The sequence below is a fragment of the Botrytis cinerea genome, chromosome 8, assembly GCF_000143535.2.
Source record: "Botrytis cinerea B05.10 chromosome 8, complete sequence".
NCBI classification, from domain to species: domain Eukaryota; kingdom Fungi; phylum Ascomycota; class Leotiomycetes; order Helotiales; family Sclerotiniaceae; genus Botrytis; species Botrytis cinerea.
The window spans coordinates 2183447-2197325 of record NC_037317.1 but is presented as its reverse complement, the minus strand read 5'-3'; the positions used below and the strand labels follow the sequence as shown (position 1 = coordinate 2197325).

Sequence of the window (13879 nt, the reverse complement as noted above, 5' to 3'; positions counted from 1 at the left end):
GATTTCAGAAGCCAAGACATAGAGCGTCAAGGAAACCTGAGATTCCAGGACCCCCAAGATTTTCTTTCTGGGAATCAAATCTTGGATCTTGGACTAGATGTTGGATTAGATGTTGGGTATTGGGTATTGGATGTTGAACAACGCATAATCTTTTAATCTCGTGGTTTCATTCTTGACTGGGATGGGAATTGTATGTATGTATGTATGTATGTATGTATGTATGTATGTATGTATGTATGTATGTATAGTTAACACATAGAATATAATACATCACAATAACAACACGATACAATACAATACAATAAATACATCACAATAACAACACGATACAATTTCTTCTCTCTCTCTTTCATCCCTCGGAATCACACACACAAACGACCAGATAGACACGACATGACACGACACGCCACCCCATCTTATCTTATCTTCGGCAACAGGTATAGATAGGTACGTATGTACCTACATACTCGAGTAAACACACACACGCAGATACTGTGCCAATCTTCGGTACCAGATAGAAATATGCAGACATGAAACCAGGAGTGTTCCGCAACGCCAGAAAAACCAACCGCGCGTGACGAGAAAAATTGTCACGCTTCGTGTGCTCTGTTAGGATGACTTCATGTGTAGCTCTGCTCTGCTCTCTTTCGAGAAGGAAGCGGTGTAGGTAAATCCGATCCGATTAGATCAGATCAGCTTGGGATGATGAGATTCGTATGGCATTGGCATGGGAGATGTGGTTACCTAAGAGAGAGGGAGAGGGAGTGGTTTTGAGGATTTGTTTGCTATGTATATGTATATAAAATCAGATATTGACGATGCATATATACATCATATCTGTGGAAGAATGCTTCCGTTTTCGGTCTTTCTTTTATTCATGGGAATATATATTATCTTGTTAGTATGATATACCGGTATGCTATGGTATGATGAATTCAAACTACTCTCTCTGTAGGTTATAAGATTCATTCTCAATCAATCCATATGATATACTTTGATTTGATATATATATATATGTATGTAAAGCTTTCTATTCCACATTGTCATCACTAACACAGTTCACAGTTCACAGTTCACAGTTTACAGTTCACGGACTTTACAACCTTCAATTTCATCCAAGGTAACATATATACCTACCTGCTTTCTCATCTGGATAATTCGATTCTATATATATACATATATACATACATACATACATACAAGTGAACAAGTACCCACGCCAGATATCAAATCCCAATACAGAATACCTAAAGTGCAATCCCCATCAATTCTCCACTCACTCCATAAACTGTCTCGGACAATTAATGCGTCGCTTGAACAGGAAAGAAAGCCTTTTTCTTTCCTTTCCTTTCCAGCCGCAGCCGCAGCCGGTCATGTCAACATGTGACGAGAAGAACGAAGTCTGCTAGCTAATTAGCCAATCTGTGTGATGAAATGAGATCAACCACTCACATACATACATACATACCTGATTTCCTTTTCCTTTCCTTTCCCTTTCCTTTCCCAAGATAGATCTCTCTCCTTCGGATCATTCGTGATATGATTGGCGCTCTAACATTTTTCTTTCTTTCTTTTCTTTTTTCCTTTCTCGATACATCCATACCTACAAGATCGATCATCAAACGTCCGTTCTCAACACCCATCCATCCATTCATCCCACCACCGCTGTCAAAACTCTCCTCTCCTCACCGCATCTCCACCACGTGAGACTTTTCCAGTCAATCATCAAACCAGATTGTCTGTGCCCAATACAATCTATCTACCTATCTACCCGATCCTCTCGCATCGTTTTTTTTTTCTTTCGCCGCCGCCGCCAGCCAGCTTTATCGTGCACGTCTTTGGACCTGAGATGTGTGCCGATTTAGTTGGCGGGTTAGCGTTTGTGGATGAGAGATTATGATGTTTAGGTCGTGGGTGCCTGGGTGCCTGAGTGTCTAGGGATGTAAGGTTATGTATGTATGTATGTATGTATGTATATATAATGATGAATGTAGTTTAAACTCTATATTTAACTATATATATATATATATCCTCAATATTCTTTTTATATAACCATATCTCTATTTTCCTGCCCGAGTTCCCAACAAACAACCAATCATAACACATACAGCGTATATCATGTATGGAGTGTCCACCCCCATTCAATCTGCGGTTAAAACCTTGTTCTATTTATTCCATGTATCTCTCTCTGTACTCGGCGCTTACAATCTGATACTTTCCACCCATTCGTGAAACTCTTTCTACCCCCCTCTAATTCTAATTCTCATACTCCACCCGCTCCCTCCAATCACAAACATTTGAATGTCTGGTTTGTTCGACTGATACCTTATTTTATCACTTCCTCACAACCTCGCAGCTTTCTTTCCACATGCCTCAAGTGGGAAGGAATATGTTTGGTACTTCGTAGGTAGGTAGGTATGTATGTATGTATGTAGTATGCACCCCCCTTTCAAGCATCTCCAGCCAGCCAACCAATCAATCAATCAATCAATCTAAGCAATAACAATAACAATAACAATAAAAATGGAAAAAAGAAAAAAGGCACGTGCGTCGCGGTACCACCAGCTTGAGACGAAATAAGCAACTCCCCCCTCTCTCTTCCTCCTCCTCCTCCTCCCCCTCTCCCAAAAAAAAAAAAAAGAGGAAACTAATTAAAAAAACGTGCGTGTCATGCACGTATGCATGCACGCGCGAATGATATTTGGGTTTGAGATGCTGGGATGCTGGGATGCGGATTTGGTGGGTTGTGTTGTGTTGTGTTGTGTTGTGTCATGTTGTGTTATTTGCGTGGATGGGGTGGTATGAGCATGTGTTTTGAGATGGATGTTGTGAGATTTTATGAGATGTAATGAGATGTTATGGAATGTGAGAGGGGGTTTGATGTTTGAGATGAGGGATGGGAGGTCGGGGGGTCGGGATGGATGGATGGATGGATGGTTGGTTGGAAAGTTCTTGGATTTTGTAAGTGAGAGGGAGAGTGTAAGTCATCGTATCATATCATATCATATCGTTATTTGATAATTCGGAATGAGAAGAAGAATAAAGAAGTTTTCTTGTTTCTTTTTTTCTTTCTTTCTTTCTTTCTTCATACAAGTACGAGTACGAGTTTCTCGCGATTGTATATATATATATATATATCAAGATGTCAAGATGTCAAGATGTCAGTGTGGAAATATGTCTACATATGTTAACTTTTGGTCATTCACACCTGTCTGCCTGTCTGCCTGTCTACCTTCTGGTTCAGTACTTGGGCTTGGACTTGGGCTTGGGCTTGAATATCCTTCTTTCTTTTTGGTGTCGTTGTATCATGGTGCCCAACGCCCGAGTGGGTGAGTGGGTGAGTGAGTGAGTGAGTGAGTGGGAATGAAACGGAATGGGTTTGGGGATGAGGATGGGGATGAGGGGAAAGGAGGAGAAAGAGGGGGAAGGGGGATGAAAGGGATTGATGGTTATGGTTATGGTTATGGTTATGGTATTAGTTACAATTATAGTTATAATTATACTCATGATTCCCTCCCAACAACAGAAGGTTTTCAGTTCGTTGCTGCGAGTTGCAGTTGGAGCTGGGTGCTTGATTTACTTGTTCTTCTTCTTTCGTGGTAGTGGTGGGTGGATATATATAGGAGAGAAGGGTTACACTTGGTTGGGGGGGGGGGTTTGTGAATTGATTGGGATTCTGAATCTCGAGTTATACGAGAGGAAAGGAAAGGAGAGCGATGAGATGAGATGAGGTGAGATGATTGTTTCGAATACATTTTTTTTCTTTCTTTCTTTCTTTCTTTCCTTCCGTTTAGATATCTGAATATCTGAATATCTGAATAGTTTTCAGAGGTGTTGGGAATGGGAATAGGAGGGGGGCATGAACGAGCGAGCAAGTGAGTGCGAGGTTCTACTTACACACCTATCTAGCTACCTAGCTACCTAGTAGAAGTAGAAGTAGAAATAAAAGTAGAAGTACTCCTGAATCTGATTATGATTATGATTATTTGAGCAGTCTCAAGTCTCAAGTCTTAGTTCTTCAGTAAGTTGTAGATACCTACCTACCTACCTACCTACCGCAAGGCGGAAGCAACAGTCTAGTCCAGAACCAAAAAGATTAATGGAATTCTTAATTCTTGAATTGGAATGGTATTTTGTTTTTTTTTTGTTTTTTTGGTTTGGTTGGTCTTTTTTTTAGGGGGAGGAATAAAGAATAGAGGGTAGAGAGTGTGTGGCTGAAAAGGGAGAGGCGGGAAGGGGAGAGCAAAGTTAATCTTACTTGAATAGTATGAGTGTGAGTGTCAGTGTCTGTCTCTCTCCTTTTTTCTTTCCCTTTCATTTTTGGATTGATATACTTCAGGATTCGAGAGTTTGAGAGTCGAGGAATCTAGAGTTGAGAGTCGAAAGTCGAAAGTCAAAAACTGAGAGTCTAGATACCTCATGACCTGCCTGTGTCTCGTGATATGTAGCGTAGTATATGTATATCCTCTAGATTGCCAAGTAGCGGCGCCGTCGCTTAATAGGCACTTATTGGCCAATCATATCGTTAGGATTCTTAGAATTTGATTAGATGTTCACATTGAATCTTTAATATAAAATCTATTTAATATTGTTGGTATCACCATAGGGATAGCGAAGTCAATATAGTATTATAGTCCACACTATTGCAATATTGCTTAAGGTTCTCAAAGCTAGGATGACGAAATGTATTGCTGTCATACCGAAAGATGCTAGCGCAAGTGTTAGCACGGTTATATGATCCCTATCCCGATAAATATTATTTCCACTTCAAAACTTTGAATATAATAATACGTATTAATTCCTAATCTTTTCTCTCTTGGCGATGTTTGGGAAATCATAATTTGAAATCAATATTCTCTTTTGTAAATAGAATAATTGAAAGGAGCATTACAAAATCCAATCTAGTTAATCAGATTCCTATATACAAGGTATATTACATGGACCACATCCGGTGCCGCTAGTTGGCAGTCTAGGGGATAAATCAGATCAAATCACCTGTTTCTGTTGGTTTTGAGTGAGATTGAGATTGAGATTGAGATTGAGATTGTCGCTTAACTCTCGAGGGCTTCTTCAAACTCTTTCGTTGAGGTTTTTTATTCATTATCGATTTTCATTGTCGATTTTTTCTGAGTCGAGATAAGGATGGATGAGATTGAGTTTTCAGGAGAATAAATAGAAGAAGAATTGTAAAGTAAATAGGGAAGAAAAATAAGTCAGGAAGTAGATAATCGAGATTGGAAGTTTGAAGTTTAAATTCGATGATTTGATATAATTTGATTTGATATGATTTCGTGGGTTGGAATGCTAAAGTGGGAAGTTGGTACTGGGGTTGGTGGATGGATGGATGGATCTAGAGTAGGAAATGATATGATTTTAAATAGGAGAGTGGGAAGTGGGAATGATGTACTTGCTTGTGTATGTATGTTATTTTTTCGCTTAATTGGCAGATTGGATTTGGATTGGTAGTTGTTGTTGAATTCTATTGATTTGGAAGATCTGTATATTTAGCTGTATATTTAGCTATCTGTATATTTATTCATCTATTTAGTTATCTATTTATCTATTTATCTATTTATCTATTTATCTATTTATCCATCTTTCTGTTGGTTTGAGAAGGATATGAAAGACGTAGCACCTACGTATTGTAGGTCCTCTTTGTCTATATTGTATTCTGTCTAAAAAGCTATTCATGTACAGGGAATAGAAGGTTTCATATAGACTTACTAAAAGAGCTAGCCTCTTTCGCATTCGGGTAGGGGTTTACTACAAGAGCCATTGAATTGAAGTCATTCACTGCTACGTTTATAGTAGACGACTGCTTCTTCTTCTTCTTCTTCTTCTTCTTCTTCTTCTTCTTCTTCTTCTTCTTCTTCTTCTTTTTATCTTTGCATTCATTGGCTTCTATAATATTGTTGCTGATTTTTTCATGAACATGCGGTTAGGTTCCAATGAGATTTTCGGATTTTATAGGTATGGATATACTTCTCTGGCGCCGTCTAGCCGTAAATGCCCCTCGCTTGATGGTGGGCTCAGTAGTGTTGATCTAGCTCGGAGGATACAGGTTAATGGCTGACGATCTAGTTGTTATTGGATGTTCGAGCTCGTAAGATTTATTTGAATTTATGTACTATGGGTGTTGCGAATACATGAGCAGTGGTAAATGAGGCTTTGGTATTGGCCCAAGGAGGGTGAGGTAACTGGTAGATCAATTAGACGTAGACCTGAAAGACAAATTAGATGTGAGATTGAACATGTCTTCTGCTCACGTTCATTTTTTACGAACTCCTTGCCCGTGGTAATTTATTGTATGCATATGGTATTGTGCATGTGCTTTGAAGTTTAAATCTTCACTTTGTCCTCGAATCCCGTTGGGAAACCATTTCTCTTTAGCGACTCTACTGCATGTATAGTTTTCTTGCATACTATGTCGTATCTATTTTTTGTTGTGGATTCATATGCTTGGTTGTATGACGTACGCGAGTTAGAAGATGCTTCATTGTTGTATCTAAACCTTTTAATATGTATATAATATCGCGCCCGATTGAGCTCTTTGTTTTCGGATTTCCGAAGACGAGGAACGTGAAGAGGGGAGAGGAGAAGGGATAATTGGTAAATCTGATTACTGGATTTTCGAAAATAAAATAAAAGAAGGTAATTGTTAGATCTGATGCACTTTAAATTAATCGTGTGAGTCGGTGTTTGTGAAATTCGATGTTTATGTTTGATTGGAGGCTGAAAGTCTGCTGCTTACTGTTACAATTGAGACTCGAGACATTTTTTTACAACCCTGATATTGCGGGACTAGCCTTGTCAAAGTGACTTCACGTGGTGGTTGTTGATTGGTGTGGAGTCTAGAGAAAGAGAGGAACTCAGGATTAGTTCATACGTTGGCTACTTAGCTTAAGTAGACAAGTACGACGTACATGGGTTGAATGCCTACTTATCCGAAGCATGAAAATATATCATGATGCAGTTAATCGCGATACATTAGATGGAAAATGGAAAATAGTCGAAGTAAATGTTAATGTTAATAAAAAAATTTATTAAGTTTGTTAATAAATCTATTAAAGACAAGAGTATTATTCGAATTGACCGCCACAGGAAATAACTAGGTTGTTGAATGTTGGACAGTCAGTCTGGAATTGATTCCCACAGGGGATGACGAGGTTGGTTGTTGATGTTGGACAGCCGGTCGGGAGGTGAAAGCGGTCGCGGTCCATACTGGGAAGGTAATTGGTGCAGGTCCCCAGACTACTGGGGATCATGCAAAGATGGACCTGTTTCTCACATTGCCCTTTGCCCAAGCTGTGGAGGCTATACACAATCTGAAATGCCTCATCGTTGTGACTCCCCTGTAGAAACACTGGAGAAATATATGCAGCTTCGAATCATATTCACTAGCAGACCTCTTTTTAAAAGTGCTAAGGTGGTAAAAAGCATGTGCCTGAAGCAAGCGAGTTGTGTGAGAGATGCAAATAGAGTCCTTAGTGGATGAATCCAAACCAGGGTGCTAATGCTCCATTTATTTTCGAGAAATCATCCCGATTTATGACTATCTGAAATGCAATATATATCAAAGATCACCCTCCTTGTCGAGAATCTTTTTTGATTAATCGTTAGATCAAGCATTCATCGGACTTGGATATAAAAAGAACTTAGATTGAAACATATTTTTACTTAATTGATTACCATCTCTCCAAATTCACAACAAAAGTCACGAACCTCCCCAGCGCTCACCATCCCAGCCCTCAACAAGTCAACCACCAGAAAATCTAGCCTCGCTTATATCAGCATTTCATTTCCATCCAGTAATTCTCTCCACCTATCATCAGCCTTATTACCCCACTACCCGTAACCGTTACAAAATTCCCCCAGCATGTCCCCACAAGATACCATCGCCATCTGCTTCGGCATCATCACTTGTCTTATGAGTCTTGTCGGACTTATTCTCTCTTACCTCAGTTTGAGGATTTGTATGAGAAGTCCTCGTCAATCTGACAGTTAGTCCTCATTTTAATTTTTGCATCTTCCTATTTTATGATCAACTTTGATATTGATTTGATGTAATAGTACCGGTTCATGCCCCCAGCAAATTCCACAGGCATGAACATATATTCGTCCATCCATCTTCATTTCCATCTTCCGCAAGTGGGATGTCTTATGGGTATGAGCGGTTTGAAGGCGTGGATTTAATTTCAGGTTTGAGTTTAGCGAAGAGGAATCAGGCGTAGTGGTTTGAAGGACTCGGGGACAACATATATTCGTTCATCCATCTTCGTCTTCCGTGAGTAGGCTATATTCTGGGTACGGGGGGTTTGGGCGCTAGGGTTCGGGTTAGGGTTCGGGTTAAGTTGGTTGAGGAAGGAATTGAGGGGTTGGTTGGGGTTGGAGTCTGGTATGATATGTTATGTTATGCTAAAGGGTATACGGTGTGATGGCTTGATCAAAAGGGAAGGAAATTATTGGGAGTATAGGTGCGGTGGAAAAAGCGATGAGTACATGATCTATGAGTATACGAATAATTATTTAGAAAATTTAGAGTAAGAGGTTGGAGGTTGTATGAAGACGAGAAAATGTTATTATTCTAAAGATGCATTTCTCTATAACTGTACTGTATATATTTATTACTTCTCCTCTCTTCTCCTCTCATAGATTATCATGATCATATAACTAAATTATAATCTCTTTCTAATGTGTTTATTGTTCGAGTGATTGATAGACGAGAAATCTCACGTCACCTCATGAATATCGTTAGGTTTTGCTTGTTTAGTTGTTGCAATGAGGAATCTGATTTATTTTACTCTGGGAATGATTCAATAATTAATTATAGCTCAGCTAGATGACTATCACTGTGCACCCCTCAAGGTTCAAGACCACTGAGAAAAAACATCCTGTCACATTAGGACCCCGCATTTCAGGCTGATCTATTTACTTGTCAAAAATCTCGCGATGATGGAATTATATCATTTGATATTCGAATTTTTCTAAACGTCTGATTTATATCGCGTCTGAATCTTAATTTCTATAGCTTTATCACCATCACAATTTTTATTTGCAGGTCTCAATCCAAACATCTTAGGTACTGGATAAGACAACTTATGACAAAGATCGAAGATTAAATTCTAGTATTTAACCCTAATACAATGCTAAAGGGTTTTATATTTATTCTACTCAAATAGATATAAAAATCAGCAAATCGCCAGTCAAACTCTCCGTAACTTTTATCCCTACTTTCCCAGCTCGAGTCTTTTACGGTAAAAACAAGTTCGTTCTGGAGTCAATCTAATCTGATAGAAACTGCTAATAGGAGTCATTATACAGCGGATACTCACTATACCATGAAATCCCGATTCATTCAAGATAGATTCGAGTATTTGGACTGCTCATTGAATATTACATTTCGGAATTGAGATAGCTACGTGTCTATCTATCATCGGATCGAGCGATACTTGGATCTTTTCAGGGAGATTAAGTGAAGTAAATGAATAATCTAAGAGCTACTTGTAATCTGTAGAGTAAAGTATTAATCCTCAAGTAAATTTATCTATACTTCACCCACTAACGTTGATAAAGTTAAGCGAGGAGCTAGTGTCACGTCTAATTTTACCCCGCGAAGCTAAAAGTTAGAAGCGAAGACCCTTTTGCCGATCACTTTACATAAATCGTAAGTATGTTATTGCTGATTAAGTAAAGGAAATTTGTGAGCGAAGCTCTCTAAAGCTGTTCAGATTTGAAGTCGCCTGTGGTTACTTTAAATGTAGTTAAGTTTTAGACTGAAGAATTGAATGTTATACTTCTAGAGAATTAGACGACTTCTGCTAAGTGTACGTAACATCTAGTCATTAGTATTTTGTAGTAATTCAAACCAGTTTCGGACATCGGTAATCATTTTAAAGTCAGATGTATACAATGAATAACTTTTATTTCCGAAAAACAGAGAAGAGTAGTAAAAGTAACTATGCAAGTACTTTCCCCTCAATATTTACAATCTTCACGCTTTCTGCTCCCTTCGTCTTCCAAGTCGCACTTGTCACGATACCCTCATCATCCCATTCAAAATCCACCACTCCACCTCCTCTAACCCTCAACCCCTGCACACTCCCCTCGCCCCAAACTCCAGGAATAGCCGGACCCAACACCACCGTTCTCATACCCTGCGCACCATCAACCCCAACCGGCAAATCCACAACCAACATACTCAACACCGCTCCTCCGTACCCGAAATTCGCATCGATCTGGAATGGTTCATTTTTCCCGCTATACATGCTCAACGCATTCCCTACAATATTTTCCTGAATCGTCAATCTTAATTCTGCATATGCAGTCTCCGTATCATTTAATCTTGCCCAGCATGCACTTCGCCATACTTTTTCCCAGCCCGCGTTGGAATCGATAATTCCTGGTCCCCGCGAGATAAGCGTATTGCGGACGGCGGTGGAGATGGTAGAGTTGGTGTAGCCCGAGAGATAAGAAGAAAGAGAAGAGCTGGGGAACCAGCCGATTAAATTGGAGAGATGACGATGAGTGGTGTTTTCGTAGGTGGGGAAGTAGATTTTCCATTCTTGGATTTGGGTAGTGGGAGAGATGTGGAGGCCTTTGTCGAGGGAGAGAAGGGAGGTGGTGAGAGATTTTTGGAGAGTACTGTCAAGGGAAAGGGTACGGGCTGCTTGAAGAGTGGTGGTGAAGAGAGAGTGGATTAATTGTTGGTAGTGTGTACAGCCAAACGTAGTCTACGATTTATATTAGTACCAATCCAAATTTTATATCGATCATTTAAAAGAAAGAAAAACTCACAGGACCATGTTCAGGCGAAGAACAAGGATTAACAACCAACGTCCCATCATTGAAATACTCATCCTTCTGCAATTGACTCAGCCAAAATTCCGACACAGCTTTCAGTAACGGATATCCCGTTTCCCTCAACCAATTCTTATCTCGTGAGTAATCATAATAATCAGCCACATGTTGCATCAACCAAGACGCCGCAGCCGGATAATCGGCCCAATACTCATCTCCTGTTTTCATGCCGGTATGTCCAAAAATATTCATTTCATCATGGACTACCCATCCCGGTGCATTATATAAAAGCTTAGCTGTCTCTGCCCCACGTGGTGCCCATGTTTCGCTCATGTATGTCCACAATGCGGATTGCAAATCTCCGAGGCCGGTTTGAACAGCTCCCCAATGGTTCATTTGAATATTAATGTTGGCGTGATAATCTGCACCCCAGGCGTTATATAGACCATATGCCCATTTTCCTTGGAGATTGGGAGGAAGAGAATTATCTCGGGATGAAGAGATGAAGAGATAACGACTGTAATCAAATAAAAGATTTTCGACCCAAGGATCGGTATGGGTGTTATCTGTGGTATTGTATGCAGCAATTACAGCGGCAGTTTCTTTGTTTGCTGACCCGAGAGGATCGGGAAGACTGAGTGTGAAACTGTTCATTAGTGCAGAGAAATCAGATACATGCTTATTCCGGAGGGTTTTGACAGTTTTCGAAGCAGCCTTTGCGATTGTAGAGGAAACGTAGGCGGTTGGATCTACTCCTTTAAATGAGTAATTGTCCGCAGCTGTACCTTTTGTAGCATCATAGTTTGTACCAGCTGAAATGACTAAAGAAAGCGACTTTTGATCATGAGATGGTGTTATGCTGAGGATGCCTGTAGTATTGGAACAGGACACTGATTTCGTTGATTCAAGTACTCGAGCCTCAGCCTTGTAAATCATGCCTATATCAGCTTGAGTGATGCCACTGAACAGAGCTGATTTTGAAGATTTTGAACAAGATGATTTGATCAAAGAGCTATCAGTTAATACATTATCGAAGTGAACATCGATTTTTGATAAAGTGGTTGTTGAGTTGACTTGGTAGACGCATACACTATCTGGGTAGGAGCAAAAGACAGCACTACAATCGTTAGAAATCACCGAGACTCGAAAAAAAGTGCGACTAACGTGGTATAAGAGGAATTTGAAGTCTTGAAAGTAGTAGTATGAATTCCAGTATTCAAATCAAGACTTCGTTTGTATTCCGTAGCTCCCGAAATACCTTGTAGTGACACGGATAAGTTGGCGAGAACCTGATAACTTCCATAATTGTCATCCGAACCCATCAGGGCAGTAACATTGCCAGTGCCATTTTGAAAGATAAAATCTCTGATGCCTGATAATGAAGAAGATACAGATGAATTTGGATTCCCGCCGATGTAGCTAGCATCCCCGAAAGGTCCACCATTCCATAATGAATCTTTGTTGAGATTAAGTTTTTCAGAACCTGGTGTACCAAATGGAAGTGCTGTGTTTTAGTTAGTATAGAAATTCAATAAAATATTGCGTAAAGTATGTACCAGCTAGTTGACCATTTCCAATAGGATAGGCTGTCCTGATAATATCTTGGTAAGCTGCCGGTTGAGTAGACCACAGACTTTTGCCTTGAACGTTAAGCAACAAATGCGAAAGGGTCAAGACCGTGATCCAAGAGATAGGATGCATTTTGAGTATCGCAACTTTCTCCTAAAGCTATCAAACAATACTTGAAAAGATTTTATCATACCATGCTATACATGGTTATATACATTTTCGCTCTGGAATATCCGGGTTAAACAAGTGAGGGGTACATTGAAGGATTATTTAGCCGGATCGACAATGCATCTTTAGTACCCCATTTATCACCCAGATGATAATCTAACAGGTGCAAAAATCGGGTATTGATCCCGGGTGAAACTCCAACGGGAGTACCCGAATATTGCCCGGATATTGCTCCGCTGTCCCTAATTCGCTATTGGGATATTTTAAATAGGGGAAGATTAAAGTAATGGCATATTATATTTAACGCTCATAGATATAAACTCGAGGAAAGATACCAAGAAAAAGTATAAAACTAGATGCAATCATAAAACGTGCATTACCACAAGCCTGAGCAGCGAATGAACTAAGCTCTCGCGTACAATAGAAAGGGGGAAAATCGCCACGGGGAAACAGTGTTTTGCAGGATTCAGCTGTATCATTTGCAGTCAGGTTCGGTGAAGATATTAAGCCATTTCTTTCGACGCAGCGCAATCCATTTAACATCCTCTAACTTTGACAAAACATTCACGCAGATAATTGAGGCTGTGAGCTCTCTATATGAGATCTTTGTGCGATTAACCATAATCAGCGAAGGCGTAGGGCTTCTCGGTGGTGCGCTTTATAATGAATCGTAGTGTTTGCTACCAGGTAACTGCGAGTCATAATACGCGAGTATACCTGAATTTATTGAAATTTAAAAGTCATCACTAGCTGACCTAGCCTTTGGTGTCTGGCATTACTTCACAGACAGACCATTAAAAATACAACTCCATCAGAGGACCGAGAAACCAATACGCTTATACATCAACACTGCTCATACCATGTCAGAATAAATACCCCTATCAACCTACCCAAAAATCTGCCCATTTCAATCATTCAATTTTGTACCAGAACAAAACCGAACTAAAACCTTACTTCCATGAAACACCAAAGTGTTGAAAGACTGGGATATTAGACAACAAACACACAGCCAAGTTCAATAATCAAAAATGCATTTCTGTGCCGCAACTTTTACACGATCTAAACTCAACATCACAAAGGAATTGAACATGACAAGAGAAAGCGATGTGATTGATTTGAAAGAATAAGTTATATTGCCAAGATGAGTAACGAAGTCAACAAGGAATATTGTGAGAGTCGTATATATGCTGGCTTGAAATTGGTGACAATCAAACTTAACTTCCAAGTGTGAGAATAACATCACTGTTCGAGCTGAAGAGAATTTAGGAATGTCTTAGCTTTTAGACCTAGTGTAACAAATGAGGTGAGATGAATTGAGACAATGAAGATGCATTGCCAAAGACGA

General features: G+C 39.7%; 1 protein-coding gene across 1 annotated transcript; it reads right to left on the bottom strand.

Moving 5' to 3' along the window:
* Window positions 1-9851: 9851 nt before the first annotated feature.
* BCIN_08g05870 (hypothetical protein) lies at window positions 9852-12591 on the bottom strand. The gene is made up of 4 exons (XM_001553033.2): window positions 12354-12591; window positions 11962-12301; window positions 10795-11914; window positions 9852-10730 (listed from the first exon to the last, which is right to left on the bottom strand). The coding sequence occupies exons 1-4, from the start codon at window positions 12496-12498 to the stop codon at window positions 9957-9959; spliced, it is 2379 nt and encodes a 792-aa protein (XP_001553083.1). The 5' UTR covers window positions 12499-12591; the 3' UTR covers window positions 9852-9956.
* Between the last annotated feature and the right edge of the window lie 1288 nt (window positions 12592-13879).

Excerpts from the sequence above, each read along its gene's own strand:
- BCIN_08g05870 (XM_001553033.2), bottom strand. The coding sequence starts at position 12,498 with ATGCATCCTATCTCTTGGATCACGGTCTTGACCCTTTCGCATTTGTTG. Across the intron at positions 12,302-12,353 it reads TGGAAATGGTCAACTAGCTG|CACTTCCATTTGGTACACCA; the intron begins GTACATACTTTA and ends ACTAAAACACAG. Across the intron at positions 11,915-11,961 it reads TCAAATTCCTCTTATACCAC|TGCTGTCTTTTGCTCCTACC; the intron begins GTTAGTCGCACT and ends TAACGATTGTAG.